At 39.3% G+C, this 16,388-nt stretch overlaps 1 protein-coding gene across 2 annotated transcripts in view; it reads left to right on the forward strand.

The window, feature by feature from the left end:
• Positions 1-16,388, forward strand: part of LOC115129595 (tenomodulin-like) — a 139,859-nt gene that overhangs the window by 4,359 nt on the left and 119,112 nt on the right. For both annotated transcript variants that reach the window (XM_065018696.1, XM_029660133.2), the window contains exon 2: positions 482-613. In XM_065018696.1, the coding sequence (XP_064874768.1) occupies positions 482-613 (132 nt within the window). The remainder of the gene's footprint in view (positions 1-481; positions 614-16,388) is intronic.

Here is a 16,388-nt window from a genome sequence, read left to right on the forward strand (position 1 = left end):
AACGACCTAATGATGACAAAATTGTTTCCTACTAATCATTGATTTACCAAGCCACTATAGTGTAATTTAGAAGAAACAGTAATCTGCACTCATTCAGAGTGACTGGGCACCATTTGACTTTTGTGCACCACTATGGCTGAGAGCATCTTGAGAACGTTGATATCAATGGCTTGATGCGACCGAGTGATGGAGGTGAAACCCATAAATAGAGGCTATCTAGAGAATTAACATATTTTTGTATGCAACATTAGGAATCTTGCATCTAATGATTGTCAGACATTATTTCACTTATGTCATGTTATAATGAGGTTATTACAATGTATATCATTGCTAATACCATTAGAATAACATATTTTCTCAGTGCAGCTGTAGTGATTTTAAAGTCATTATAGTTACTTAAAGGACAGTATGATATGTACATGAACCACTCTGAAGTGTGATTGGATAAAAAAATGCTTCTCAATTCATATGTTCTCCTTAGGTGGAGGTGGGGAAAGAGAAGACCATGTACCGGAGCTACCAGCGAGGAGCCCTGATTCTGGGGCTGGTTTTCCTGGTGTTGACCCTGGGCATCTTCAGCCTTAGACACCTCTGGAGCCCAAGTCTGGGGAGGGTAAGGCCTGGCTCAGTAACAGCAGTATTGCTTCACAATCATCTAGTAAACTAGAGTCACTGTAAATGTTTAGTCTAGGGGGGGTAAGACCTGGCTCATGTCAATAACAGGGGGATGTCATGACTGATCATATTGCTTCAAGATCAACCAGTTGACTAGAATCATGGTAAACATGGGTCTGGGCATGGGGAGGGTAAGGCCTATCTTATGTCAATAACTGTGGAATGTTATGATTAGGGCTGTGGTGGTCACAAAATTTCTTCAGCCAGTGTCTGTCAAGTAAATAACTGTCGGTCTCACGGTAATTGAGCATTAATTAACAGAAACACATTTAGCATCTCCTGGCTTTCACACATAGCCTGCTGATGCAGACCTTTGGAACATCTACAAGTCTAATGAATCCATGTAATATAGCCGACAACTTCACAACAAATCTATTTATTTTAGACAGGGTTAAAGAAGCATGATATGAAGAAAATGTAGTCGATTTCAGAAGAACAGAATAGCATACTCCGAGTTGTCCTTATGTTAGGTCCTGATGTGGCTATGCCAAATGGCTTTGGGCTACACTAGTTCATTTAGCAGACAAGATTTCTTTACAAATCTGTGGCATTATTCTATATTTTATTGTATGAATAATACAATTGAACAAAGCTGAGTTGTTATACAAATGTTGGGCTATATGTTTTGATAAATTAACACATTTTAAGGCTGCATGATGCGACTCTAATTGTGATTTGTAAAAAGTTGCTTGAAAGGCATGAGCGCTGCTTTGTTTTTCTTGCTCAGGCTGTACACACTTCATTAGTCTCATTCACAATTTGACAAGCACTTGATAATGCCTCGAATTTGACGGCGACGTTACCTTTGTGGCTGTAATGCACTCCATGTCTTTGTTGTGCCCTTCTCCCTGAGTGTTGCGTGCTCTCCATCACATTATCGGGTCTTTCTCAAAGGCTACAAGTGAAGACAGACATCGGGGACGCAACTGTGCGCGTCCTTATTGGATGAACTGTCCACATTTACTTTGTCAACCAACAAGATGAGTAGGCCTAATGATTAGCAAAAGCACTAGCCTATGTCAATCTACTATCCCCCATAGTACAAAAGTCAACCTATCCCAAATTAATACAACCACTAGCATCCCAAAAAAATTTAAGCAATGTGGCTGACACAACAGATCAGAACATTTAGCTTAAAATATTGATAAACTATTAGGTGTCACGTTCGTCATAAAGAGTAGAACAAGATATGGTATGTTTCTTTATTCATCCTTTATTTTGGAAATGAAAACTTCAAATAACAAAACATGAAGCTGGACTAATGCTCACAGGTCCCACAAAGCACAATGGGAAAATGGCTACCTAAATATGATCCCCCATCAGAGACAACGGAAAACAGCTGCCTCTGATTGGGAACCATATCAGGCCAACATAGATATACAATTCCCCTAGATAACGCACCCTAAATCTCACCCCGACCCAACCCACATAGAGAATAAACAGCTCTCTATGGTCAGGGCGTGACATTAGGCTATTTCTTCACAGTATAAGCGCAGCAATGGACACATGGCAGTAGTGTAACGGGATTCTTCTGTTGAAGGAGAGGACCAAATTGCAGCGTGGTTTAAATTCATGTTTGTTTTTTAATAAGAAAACTATACATGAATAAACTACAAAAACAAGAAACGTGACAACCCGAAACAGTCCCGTGTGGCACAAATACTGACACAGGAGACAACCACCCACAAAACCCAACACAAAACAGGCTACCTAAATATGGTTCCCAATCAGAGACAATGACTAACACCTGCCTCTGATTGAGAACCATATCAGGCCAAACACAGAAACAGACAAACTAGACACACAACATAGAATGCCCACTCAGATCACACCCTGACCAAACAAAACATAGAAACATACAAAGCAAACTATGTTCAGGGTGTGACAAGTAGGCTATAAGCGGGAATGTTCAATTAGCGTGCAAACACCATTTTCAAAAGTGACCGCAAATGTGATTATGCATGTAATGCTTTTATTATAAAGGTGCATTTTTATGGTAAATTATCTTCCCCAAAATTGAAACTCATGTGCTGCTTATGTATGCCAGTTAGGCTCTACACCCTTGTAAAGCGGGTTAATGTGCATAATTTTAAGAAGTTATTTGGCCACTTTAGATGTGATACAAACCTTATCAAAACATAAAGGCCTATGGCCTAGGCTACATGAGATGTGTGACTATTATTCGAAAAAGTTTCTTATTGCTGGGCATCATTCACAAGGGATAGGCTAATATTGTCACTCATCAGACTATTCTTAATTTAATCTTATCTTTACAAATTCTAAATAATGTGTGTAAAATGTATTTTCATTTAGACTGGACCATTATCATGCACCTGTCTTGACACAGGGGTGGTCGGAAAAAATACGTCATCTATGCACTTAAATAGCAAATGGCAGACGCTTTTCCCGTGATTAATTTTCATGCCAGCCAGGTAGGCTATACTCCTGTTGTAAAGATAAGCAATATGCTTAATTTTAGGAAAATTGACAAATAAATATAGCAGGCCTAACCTAATAGAAAGCTGATTGGATCCTCCTATTTTTAGTAGAGGCCATCGCTCTGTTTTCTCACGCAATTGCATAGCCTATAGAAATGTAATGCAACATGAGCACATGGGCTCTCATGAGTGTTTGATTTGATTTTTGATTACATTTGCATTGATGTCAGAGTGATTAGAGAGACAATAGAGTACTAAGTAGCAGGCAGTTAGCAAGTTTCGTAGGCTACTAATGACCATGAGCAGCATCAGAGCTTCCAGAAGCCTAATTACCGTGACTAACCGGTCACATGGAATTTGACTGCCTTTATGACTCGTGACCGCTGGTGTGGCGGTAATATGGTCATCGCAACAGCCCTAGTCATGATGACTCTTCATATTTCTTCACAATCAACCAGTAGACTAGGTTTCCATCGCTCTTATCAAACAAGCTCATGTCCGACGTTGAAACAGGTTAACAGTTACACATCTGCTCATTCTTCTCTACCTGCTCATAAAAAAGCTATATCGATGTCCTGCTACAATGCTGTATGGCCCAGCTTTTAATGGAACATTTGAATTGCTAGGACTCTGGATAAAAGACCCACTGAAGCTTTTCCTGACCAAATCATATCTATGACTTTCATGGAAAATGTGTAAGAAATGGAAAGAGATGGTCACACAAAGAGCCAAAGACAGCCTCAGTCTGCATTCGGTATAATATAACAGAGTATAATAATACACTAAATTAAAAGCTCTATTGGCCATCAAAAAGACAGGCATTTTGAAATGATTATTTCAATGTCTTGGCTGTCAAGTATGTAATTTCAAGAAGCATTTGTGTTAAACGATGACTTCTCTGGTTGACTGCAGCGTCATTTATCATTTTGTCTATTAGCTTCTCTCTACAAGCCGTGTAAATATGTTTAAGCAATTCGTGTTCCTGATACCTCTGTCCAAACAACCTTAATTGCTGTTGACCACATTGGCAGCACTAGAACTCAAGCCTCTTCATGATATAATTGGAGTAAACTCTTGTCCGATCCATTCATCTTGTAAAAATCCAATTCACTCACTTTTGATGGAGAGCATTTTCACTCCGCATCTTTCCCCCAGATTACCCAAGGGGGGTAGAAGCTAATTAACTCAAGACTATGCCCCAAAAAATACATCAATAATTTCTTCTCAAGGACAATTATCCAGTATTTTTGTTCCAGGCGCTACTGTGAATAAGAGAAAATGACTGCAAATGATTTTGTTTCTTAACCAGAAAATTAAGACTGATAATCAAACTACCTATATGCTATATTACTCAAGTTTGGGAATGTCGTCAAATAATTCATATTTATTCAAATAATTCATATTTATTTATAGTACTTATAAAAAATTAAAAAAGACAGCATTAGAGGAAGGGACAACTAATGCAATAATAAACCCCCAAATACAAGGAACTGGAACACAAAAGTACTAAAAAGCCAGAAATTAGGCAGGAATCAATGTGGCTATAGAAACAAAACAAACAGAGGACATATGATCTCCCTCACCAACTTCAAACATCTGTTATCTGAGCAGCTAACCGATCGCTGCCGCTGTACATAGTCTATCGGTAAATAGCCCACCCATTTCTACCTACCTCATCCCCATACTGTTTTTATTCATTTTATTTTATGCTCTTTTGCACACCAATATCTCTACCTGTACATGACCATCTGATCATTTATCACTCCAGTGTTAATCTGCAAAATTGTAATTATTCGCCTACCTCCTCATGCCTTTTGCACACAATGTATATAGACTCTCCTTTTTTTCTACTGTATTATTGACTTGTTAATTGTTTACTCCATGTGTAACTCTGTGTTGTCTGTTCACACTGCTATGCTTTATCTTGGCCAGGTCGCAGTTGCAAATGAGAACTTGTTCTCAACTAGCCTACCTGGTTAAATAAAGGTGAAATAAAAAAATATTTTAAAAAATGAGATACGGTATGTGAGTGAGTATATGTGGCGGAGGAGTACAGGTGTGTTTGAAGATGGGGTGCCTGAGAGTTTGTGGGATTGGAACAGTGTGATGAGTTGAAAGTCAGTGAGCAAAGAAAGTAGTTGCAAATGTCGGAACCCATTTGTGTCTGTGAGCAGAAGTTGTGACGAGTTCAGAGATCCACTAAAGCAGCCCAGTCCCCTCAAGAGTCTGAGCATAATATACAAGGATTTTCTCAAAGATGCTAATGAAAACCTTGACAACTTCATACCTTGCTGATGGTAATTCCGGTGGGGTATCAAGAATGGTCCACCACCTAAAGGACATCCAGCAAACATAACACAACTGTGGGACGCATTAGAGTCAACATGGGCCGGAATGCCAGTAGAATGCTTTCGGCACCTTGTAGAGTCCATGCCCTGAGGAATTTTGAGTCTGTTCTGAGGGTGAAAGCGGGGGATGCAACTCAATATTAGGAAGTTGTTACATAAGTATTCAGACCTTTTACTCAGTACTTTGTTGAAACATCTTTGGCAGTGATAACCGCTTTAAATCTTCTTGGGTATTACGCTACAAGCTTGGCACACCTGTAATTGGGGAGTTTCTCCCATTCTTCTCTGCAGATCCTCTCAAACTCTGTCAGAGTGGATGGGGAGCATCGCTGCACAGCTATTTTTAGGTCTCTCCAGAGATGTTAGATTGGGTTCAAGTCCAGGCTCTGGCTGGGCCACTCAAGGACATTCAAGACAATTCCTGCGTAGTCTTGGTTGTGTCCTTATGATTGTTGTCTTGTTGGAAGGTGAACCTTAGCCCCAGTCTGAGGTCCTGAATGCTCTGGAGCAGGATTTCATCAAGGATCTCTGTACTTTGCTCCATTCATCTTTCCCTCGATCCTGACTAGTCTCCCAGTCCCTCCCGCTAAAAAACATCCCCATAGCATAATGCTGCCACCACCATGCTTCACCATAGGGATGGTGCCAGGGTTTCTCTAGACGTGACGCTTGGCATTCAGGCCAAAGAGCAATCTTGGTTTCATCAGACCAGACAATCTTGTTTCTCATGGTCTGAGAATCCTTTAGGTGCCTTTTACCAAACTCCAAGCGGGCTGTCATGTGCCTTTTACTGAGGAGTGGCTTCTGTCTGGCCACTCTGCCATAAAGGCCTGATTGGTGAAGTACTGCAGAGATGGTTGTCCTTCTGGAAGGTTTTCCCATCTCCACAGAAGAACTCTGCAGCTCTGTCAGAGTGACCATCGGGTTCTTGGTCACTACCCTGACCAAGGCCCTTCTCCCCCGATTGCCTAGTTTGGCTGGGTGGCCAATTCCAGGAAGAGTCTTGGTTCTTCCAAACTTCGTCCATTGAAGAATGATGGAGGCCAGTGTGTTCTTGGGGACCTTCAACATTGCAGAAAAGTGCCTCGACACAACCCTGTCTCAGAACTCTATGGAAAATTCCTTCGACCTCTTGACTTGGTTTTTGCTCTGACATGCACTGTCAACTGTGGAACCTTATAGAGACAGGTGTGTGCCTTGTCCAATCAAATGAATTTACCACAGCTGGACTCCAATCAACTTATAGAAACATCTTGTCGTGACTTGACTTGAACATTAATCTGAGAACTGTTATTTATCTCATCAAGTGACTAACAATTAACTCATTATGATATGGGGCACCACGACAGCGGTTATTTAAAGAGTTACCATCTCCTTAATTAAAATCTAAAAGGTCTTTACCTATCTCATGTATAAACAGTCAACTTATTAATCATGACCTCATATTATATAATAATTCTGAACTGTCAAATACCTCGTTGCATCAGCACATTTGTTTAATTATTTACTTGCTAATTAAATGGTAATACAGGAAAAACATACACACTTAATATGTTAAGAACAGGTCCCTAGCAGACTGACAACAATATGTTTGCTTGTTACAAAAGACATGGAGAGTGAGAGAGAGAGAGAGAGATGGACAGAGACAATTAACGTTGGTACATTTAGAAACTACTCTCATTTATAGAACTCCAATACTTTGCACACTAACCCCAACCCGCTTGTAGTAAGAAATCATTCAATTATTTTGTGAAATTCCTTGGTTCGCCGTGTATCTCTGTCGGAACCGGGCCCTCTTGGAAAGGGGGGTTGGGTCTTTTAGCGGCACGCTTGTAAGGATCTGATGGAGCAAAAATGGTCCCAACAAGTATTCTACTGTTGTTCTTCTCTGCAGTTATCTGGTGTCCGGTGACTTGTCGTGTAGTCCTGAACAGAACTACAGAGTTGATTTTCCTTCCATTCACTCTGAAAGATGCCTCTTGAAGGTAGGCTATCCAGCTGTGTCAGGGCGGCAGGGTAGCCTAGTGTTTAGAGCGTTGGACTACTAACCGGAAGGTTACAAGTTCAAACCCCCGAGCTGACAAGGTACAAAATCTGTCGTTCTGCCCCTGAACAGGCAGTTAACCCACTGTTCCTAGGCAGTCATTGAAAATAAGAATGTGTTCTTAACTGACTTGCCTAGTTAAATAAAGGTCAAATAAATTAAAAATTAAAAAAGTGTTGATGGTTCCCAGTGGGGTGATGAGAGTAGAGTAATATGATGGTTTGAGCAGAGTAGTAGAATGGTCCCACTCAATTAGCTTTTCTAGACACTTTACTTAGGACAGTGATTGTCCGGGAGGTGAGTTTATCGTCAAACCACTTTAAATGTAAAGCTGCAGCTCTATGTCTCCCTGGTTTGATATGTTCATTCTTAACCCATCATTTTATGCAGTTTGTTCAAAATGGGTGGTTCCGTCAGGCTGACACACTCTCTGACCTCACTCAGGGATGTGACTTGTCACTGTGTAAAGCTTATGTAAAACAATTATCTCTTATAGTTTCTCAAAAACAAACAAAACGACATTAGTGTTCTGTAGATCGCCTCTGACCATTCCCCACGTTCTATGTTAGAAATATTGTTTTTGTAGTATAGTTTTGAATGTGTTAGAGTTTGGACGGGAAAAAGTATTCTTGAAACAAAGCACACTCCTTGTGTGAATTTGGAGAGGGAGAACAGAATGTTCTGTCCTTGATATACAACAGGGAGAGAGTTGTTAAACCCCCTGCAGTAAATGTGATATTTGTAATACATTTGCAAAAAATTCTAAAAAGCTGTTCTTGCTTTGTTGTTATTGGACATTGTGTGTAGATTGATGAGTGGGAAAAAAACAATTTAATCAATTTTAAAATAAGGCTGTAACGTAACAAAATGTGGAAAAAGGGAAGGGGTCTGAATATTTTCTGAAAGCACTGTACAGTACAACTGAGGCGATAGCGTTAGAAATGCTGTTGGCTGCTAATCTGGTTCTGTTCTGTAGGTGGCACTTTGTGCTCTTTTCAAAGGTTGGGTCCCGATCTCTGTGAAGCCCTAAGGTCTATGTGTGCAGGGGTGTGTCTGCCAGTCATGGGGACGACAATCCAACTAGGGATGGGGGGAGGTTTTAGCGGGTAGACTATTGGAGGACAATTGGAGTTTTACTCAGTCACAGCTACAGTATGCTTAACATTGCAAATATCATGGTACATCTACATGGACACTAAATCATCATGGTACTTTCTAATGGCAGGTTTACAAATATGTATTATGGTAACTACAATTGAAACTTGTATCTCCTTACGGTAAGCGGTGAAATAAGTATAGCTAGTTAAAATTGACATGGCTTAGCTAAGAAAAGATGTTAAGTCTTTACCTGCCTACAGGAGAAGGAATATAATATCTAATGTTTACAGGAAGCTCATTCTACATTTTTTGATGAAGTTGTGTGGATAAAGGACAGGGGGTGAAATATATTTCTCCCATGGACAAAGTAACTCAAAAGGGGTGATGATATTAATGAACAAACATTTAGATCCGAATGTGCACACTGTCCAAACAGATCCGCAAGGAAGGTGGATCTTTTTAAGTGTGCTATTGGACGATAAATATATTTGTCTCAATCTACTGAGAGAAACGTGGTGGACGCTCCATCAATCTAGTCGTCTTGGCTACTTTCTTATATCATTGTCGCTGGCACCAAAAGTTGTTAATTAATATGGGACAGAATGCGGTCGGGCCATCAAGTAATTGGCATACACATTACTCTTACGGTATTTCCACATAGGTGATGATATTGGAAATATCACAACTCTCTCTCTTGGGTGAGGATCATAGGCGCCAGATCAGCTCACCCTCTCTCACCAGAGTTTTATTACTTAACAATCGGATCGTAAATACTTTGCAGAAACTCTCCCTTCTGCTCCGCAGTATTTGGTTTTAAATATACTTAAGTATCAAAAGTAAAACTATAAATCATTTAAAATTTCTTAAATTAAGCAAACCAGATGGCACGGTTTTCTAGTTTTTAAAAATGTATGGATAGCCAGAGGCACAAACCAACATTGAGATATAATTTACAAACAAAGCATTTGTTTTTAGTAAGTCCGCCAGATCAGTGGCAGTAGGGATTACCAGGAATGTTTCTTTTGATAGGGACGTGAATTGGATCATTTTCCTGTCCTGCTAAGCATTCAAAATGTAACGAGTACTTTTGGATGTTGGGGAAAATGTGTGGAGTAAAAGGTATATTACTTTCTTTAGGAATGTAGTGGAGTAAAAGTAAAAGTTGTCAAATGTAAATACCTCCAAAAACAACTTAAGTATTACTTAAGTACTTTACACCACTGCTTTACCCTACATAACATGGGTGCAGCAGATCTCCTTTTTGTTTGGGACACTTCAAATGTTTCATTAGACCCCATGCAATTCAATACTCATTTTTTAAAATTATGTATTTCCAGTGCCTACAGAAAGCATTCATACCCCTTATCTTATTGCACATTTTGTTGTGTTACAGCCTGAATTCAAAATCATTTAAAAAATAATTCATCCCACCCATCTACGCTACACACAACACCCCATAAAGACGAAGTGAAAATATGTTTTTAGAAATGTTTATTCATTTCTTGAAAATGACATACAGAAATAGCTCATTTACATAAGTATTTACACCCCTGAGTCAATACATGTTAGAATCCCCTTTGACAGCAATTACAGCTGTGAATCTTTCTGGTTAAGTCTCTAAGAGGTTTTCTTACCTGGATTGTACAGCATTATTCTTTAAAACATTCTTCAAGGTCTGTCAAGTTTGTTGTTAGACAGCCATTTTTTTAGTCGTGTCATATTTTCAAACCACTCAGACATTAAAAAAATGTGATGGGGAGCATCCACTCCCAGCCTCTTCAGAGGGCAAAAATAAACTCTGTTTTTACAGCTGTACATTGTACACATTTTACATACATGTCACTTTTTTCTCTTTATTTCTTACAGTAGCTACATAACAAATTCATATAATATTTTAATATACAGTACTGTGCAAAAGTTTTAGGCAGGTGTGAAAAAATGCTGTAAGAATGCTTTCAAAAATAGACTTATTAATAGATTATTTGTATCAATTAACTAAATTCCAAATGAGTGAACAGAAGAAAAATCTAAATCAAATCCATATTTGGTGTGACCATCCTTTGCCTTCAAAACAGCATAAATTGGTGTAGATACACTTGCACAAAGTCAGGGATTTTGTAGGCATATAGTCAGGTGTATGATTAAACAATTATACCAAACAGGTGCTAATGATCATCAATTCAATATGTAGGTTGAAACACAATCATTAACTGAATCAAAAACAGCTGTGTATGAGGAATAAAACTGGGTGAGGAACAGTCAAACTCAGCTAACAAGTTGAGGTTGCTGAAGACCGTTTACTATCAAAAGTCATACACCATGGCAAGACTGAGCACAGCAAGACCCAAGTTAGTTACTGTATCAGCAAGGTCTCTCCCAGGCAGAAATTTCAAATCAGGCAGGGGTTTTCAGAGGTGCTGTCCAAGGTCTTTTGAAGACGCACAAAGAAATGGGCAACGTTCAGGACCGTAGAAGCAGTGTTCGGCCAAGGAAACTTACTGCAGCAGATGAAACACACAGCATGCTTACTTTCCTTTGCAATCGGAAGATGTCCGTCAGTGCCATCAGCTCAGAATTGGCAGAAAACAGCGGGACCCTTGTACACCCATCTACTGTCCGGAGAAGTCTGGTCAGAAGTAGCCTTCATGGAAGACTTCCGGACAAAAAGCCATGCCTCCGACGTGGAAACAAGGCCAAGCGACTCAACTACGCACGAAAACACAGGAACTGGGGTGCAGAAAAATGGCAGCAAGTGCTCTGGACTGATTAGTCAAATTTTTAAATATTTGGCTATAGCAGGAGGCAGTTTGTTCACCGAAGGGCTGGAGAGCGGTACACAAATGATTGTCTGCAGGCAACAGTGAAGCATCGTGGAGGTTCCTTGCAAGTTTGGGGCTGCATGTCTGCAAATGGAGTTGGGAATTTGGTCAGAATTAATCTCCTCAATGCTGAGAAGTAAAGGCAGAGACTTATGCATCATGCAATACCATCAGGGAGGCGTCTGATTGGCCCCAAATGTATTGTGCAGCATGACAACGACCCCAAATGTACAGCGACAGTCATTAAGAACCATCTTCAGCGTAAAGAAGGAGTCCTGGAAGTGATGGTATGGCCCCTACAGAGCCCTGATCTCAACATTGAGTCTATCTGGGATTACATGAAGACAGAGAAGCACCTGAGGCTGCCTAAATCCACAGAAGAACTGTGGTTAGTTCTCCAAGATGTTTGGGCCAACCTACCTGCCGAGTTCCTTCAAAAACTGTGTGCAAGTGTGCCTTTAGAAGAATTGATGCCGTTTTCAAGGCAAAGGGTAGTCACAAATATTGATTTGTCTTCTGTTCACTCACTTTGCATTTTGTTAATTGATAAATATAATCTATTAACATGTCTGTTTTTGAAGCATTCTTACAATACAGCACACCTTGTCACACCTGCCTAAAACTTTAGCACTGTACATTACATCTAGATAGATCGTACATATACATTAAATTGTGTTTTCAGTCAAAACTATTATAGAACATGAGCTTTTAAACCCACCTCTCAGCTACTCTCAGTAAACCACCCTCTTGTGATTTCTCTGTGCTGTTGTAACGGGATTCTTCCGTTGAAGGAGACGCGGACCGAAATGCAGCGTGGTTATAATTCCTGTTTCTTTAATAAAGAAACTATACATGAATAAACTACAAAAAACGTGAAAACCCAAAACAGTCCTGTGTGGTACAAATACTGACACAGGAGACAACCACCCACAAAATAGGCTACCTAAATATGGTTCCCAATCAGAGACAATGACTAACACCTGCCTCTGATTGAGAACCATATCAGGCCAGACATAGAAATAGACAAACTAGACACACAACATAGAATGCCCACTCAGATCACACCCTGACCAAACAAAACATACAAAGCAAACTATGGTCAGGGTGTGACAGCTGTGATGGTTTACATACATTCTGAACCTGTCTAATAGCAAAGTATCTACAGATTCTAAGTTAAAGATACATTTTTTATTGAAAGTATTATTATATTGTTGATGGATTGACACTGGTTTTCCAAATCTCACATTAATGCTATTTGTAGGGTTAATTTTAGATAAATGTTGAGTTTCCTTCCATTCCAGCAACTGAGTTAGGAAGGACGCCTGTATATGTGTAGTGACTGGGTGTATTGGTACACCATCCAAAGTGTAATTAATAACTTCACCATGCTCAAAGGGATATTCAATGTTGCTTTTTTTCACCCATCTACCAATAGGTGCCCTTCTTTGCAAGGCATTGGAAAACCTCCCTGGTCTTTGTGGTTGAATCTGTTTTTGAAATGTACTGCTTGACTGAGGGACCTTACAGATAATTGTATGTCAAAGGTAACCCTGAAGGAGCTGCAAAGCTCCACAGCAGAGATTGGATTATCTGTCCATAGGACCACTTTAAGCCATACACAACATAGAGCTGGGCTTTACGGAAGAGTTGCCAGAAAAAAAGCCATTGCTTAAAGAAAAAAATAAGCAAACACGTTTGGTGTTCTCCAAAAGGCATGTGGGAGATTACAAAACTTATGGAAGAAGGTACTCTGTTCAGATTAGACTAAAATTGAGCTTTTTGGCCATGAAGGAAAATGCTATGTCTGGCGCAAACCCAACCCACCCAGCATGGTGGTGGCAGCATCATGCTGTGGGGATGTTTTTCATCGGCAGGGACTGGGAAACTGGTCAGCATTGAAGGAATGATGGATGGCCCTAAGTACAGGGAAATTCTTGAGGGAAACCTGTTTCAGTCTTCCAGAGATGAGAGACTGGGGAGGAGGTTCACCTTCCAGCAGGACAATGACCCTAAGCATACTGCTAAAGCAACACTCGAGTGGTTTAAGCGGAAACGTCTTGGAATGGCCTAGTCAAAGCCCAGACCTCAATCCAATTGAGAATCTGTGGTATGACTTAAAGATTGCTGTACACCAGCGGAACCCATCCAACTTGAAAGAGCTAGAGCAGTTTTGCCTTGAAAATGGGAAGAAATCCCAGTGGCTAGATCTGCCAAGCTTACAGAGACATGCCCCAAGAGACTTGCAGCTGTAATTGCTGTAAAAGGTGGCTCTACAAAGTATCAACTTTTTTTTGTTGTCTTTTTTTTGTCTTCTTTCTTGTTTGTTTCCCAATAAATCATATTTTGCATCATCGAAGTGGTAGGCATGTTGTGTAAATCAAATGATACAAACCACCAAAATATCCATATTAATTTGAGGTTGTAAGGCAACAAAACAGGAAAAATGCCAATAGGGGTGAATACTTACAAAAGCCACTGTATATATATATATTTTTAATTAAGCAAACTGGATGGAATATGGGAAAAATGAGAATTAATCAAAAATAAATATTATTAAAATTATTCACAGAAATTTCCCTACATTAAGATTACAACCTCTCACTTTCGGTTATTTGATAAATTAATTAATCTACAAAATATCGCTATTTTTAAAATAAACCATGGAAATCTGGTTGAAATTTCAGTTTATTCCACCAGGAAAAAAAACAGAATAAATATTGCAACATATTATTGTTAAACTCGAATATACTAATTGATTTTTTTTAAATACATTACAAATAAGACACAGAAATACAGTTGAAGATTACATACACCTTAGCCAAATACATTTAAACTCAGTTTTTCACAATTCCTGACATTTAATCCTAGAAAATATTCCCTGTTTTAGGTCAGTTAGGATCACCACTTTATTTTAATAATGTAAAATTACAGAATAATGGTAGAGAGAATGACTGATTTATTTCAGCTTTTATTTCTTTCATCACATTCCCAGTGGGTCAGAAGTTTACATACACTCAATTAGTATTTGGTAATATTGCCTTTAAATTGTTTAACTTGGGTCAAACGTTTTGGGTAGCCTTCCACAAGCTTCCCACAATAAATTGGGTGAATTTTGGCCCAATCCTCCTGACAGAGCTGGTGTAAGTGAGTCAGGTTTGTAGGCCTCCTTGCTCGCACATGCTTTTTTCAGTTCTGCCCACACATTTTCTACGATCTTTGCCCCCATGTGCAGTTGCAGAGCAGTGGCTTCTTACTTCCTTTGGAGCAGTGGCTTCTTCCTTACTGAACAGCCTTTCAGGTTATGCCGCTATAGGACTCGTTTCACTGTGGATATAGATACTTTTTTACCTCTTTCCTCCAGCATCTTCACAAGGTATTTTGCTGTTTTTTGGGGATCTATTTACACTTTTCGCACCAGAGTACGTTCATCTCTAGGAGACAGAACGCATCTCCTTCCTGAGCGGTATGACGGCTGCGTGGTCCCATGGTGTTTATACTTCTGTACTATTGTTTGTACAGATGAACGTGGTACCTTCAGGCATTTGGAAATTTCTCCCAAGGATGAACCAGACTTGTGGAGGTCTACAATGTTTTTTCCGAGGTCTTGGCTGATTTCTTTTGATTTTCCCATGATGTCAAGTAAGAGACACTGAGTTTGGAGGTAGGCCTTGAAATACATCCACAGTTACACCTGCAATTGACTCAAATGATGTCAATTAGCCTATCAGAAGCTTCTAAATCCATGACATCATTTTCGGGAATTTTTCAAGCTGTTTAACCTGTTATGGCTGCAATCCCATTATCGGGATCGATATGACAACTACCAGTGAAAATAGAGGGCGCCAAATTCAAAACACAGAAATCTCATAATTACAATTCCTATAACATGCATGTGTCTTATATCATTTTAAAGCTATTCTCATTGTTAATCCCACCAAAGTGTCCGATTTCAAATAGGCTTTTCAGCGAAAGCACTACAAACGATTATGTTAGTTCTCCAACAAACCACATTTGGTGGAGCAATGTAGATGATAATACAAGTTATACACATGGGATTATATATATATACCGCTGTGTCAGATTTCCAAAAAAGTTTACGGAAAAAGCAACCCATGCAATAATCTGAGAAGGCGCTCAGAACAGTAGGCAAATTAGCCTCCATGTTGGAGTCAACAGAAACCAGAAAATACATGATACATGACTATTTCCTGTGTCAATCGACCCCCCTTCACATTAGAGTCATCAGACAGAAGTTCTATTGACTACTGACATCTAGTGGATGGCGTAGGAAGTGAAAACTCATCCATATCTCGCTGTAATTTCAATGAGACCTTGGTTGAAAATCTGCCTCCTCCAGAAAAAAAACAGGAAGTGAAATTTCTCAGGTTTTTGCCTGCTATATGAGTTCTGTTATACTCACAGACATAATTCAAACAGTTTTAGAAACATCAGAGTGTTTTCTATCCAATACTAATAATAATATACAAATATTAGCAACTATGACTGAGGAGCAGGCCGTTTGATACGGGCACCTTTTTTCCAAGCTACTCAATACTGCCCCTGCAGCCATAAAAAGTTAAAGGCACAGTCAACTTATTGTATGTAAACTTCTGACCAACTGGAATTGTGATACAGTTAATTATAATTGAAATAATCTATCTGCAAATAATTGTTGGGAATATTACTTGTGTCATGCACAAAGTAGATGTCGTAACCAACTTGCCAAAACTATACTTTGTTAACAAGAAATTTGTGGAGTGGTTGAAAAACAAGTTTTAATGACTCCAACCTAAGTGTTTGTAAACTTCCAACTTCAACTGTACCTTATTTACATAAGCATTCAGATCCTTTGCTATGATACTCGAAATTGAGCTCAGGTGCATCCTCTTTCGATTGATCATTCTTGAGATGTTTCTACAAATTGATTGTAGTCTCGTGTGTAAATTTGATTTGACATGATTTGGAA

Source organism: Oncorhynchus nerka, linkage group LG5, assembly GCF_034236695.1.
Source record: "Oncorhynchus nerka isolate Pitt River linkage group LG5, Oner_Uvic_2.0, whole genome shotgun sequence".
Taxonomy (NCBI): domain Eukaryota; kingdom Metazoa; phylum Chordata; class Actinopteri; order Salmoniformes; family Salmonidae; genus Oncorhynchus; species Oncorhynchus nerka.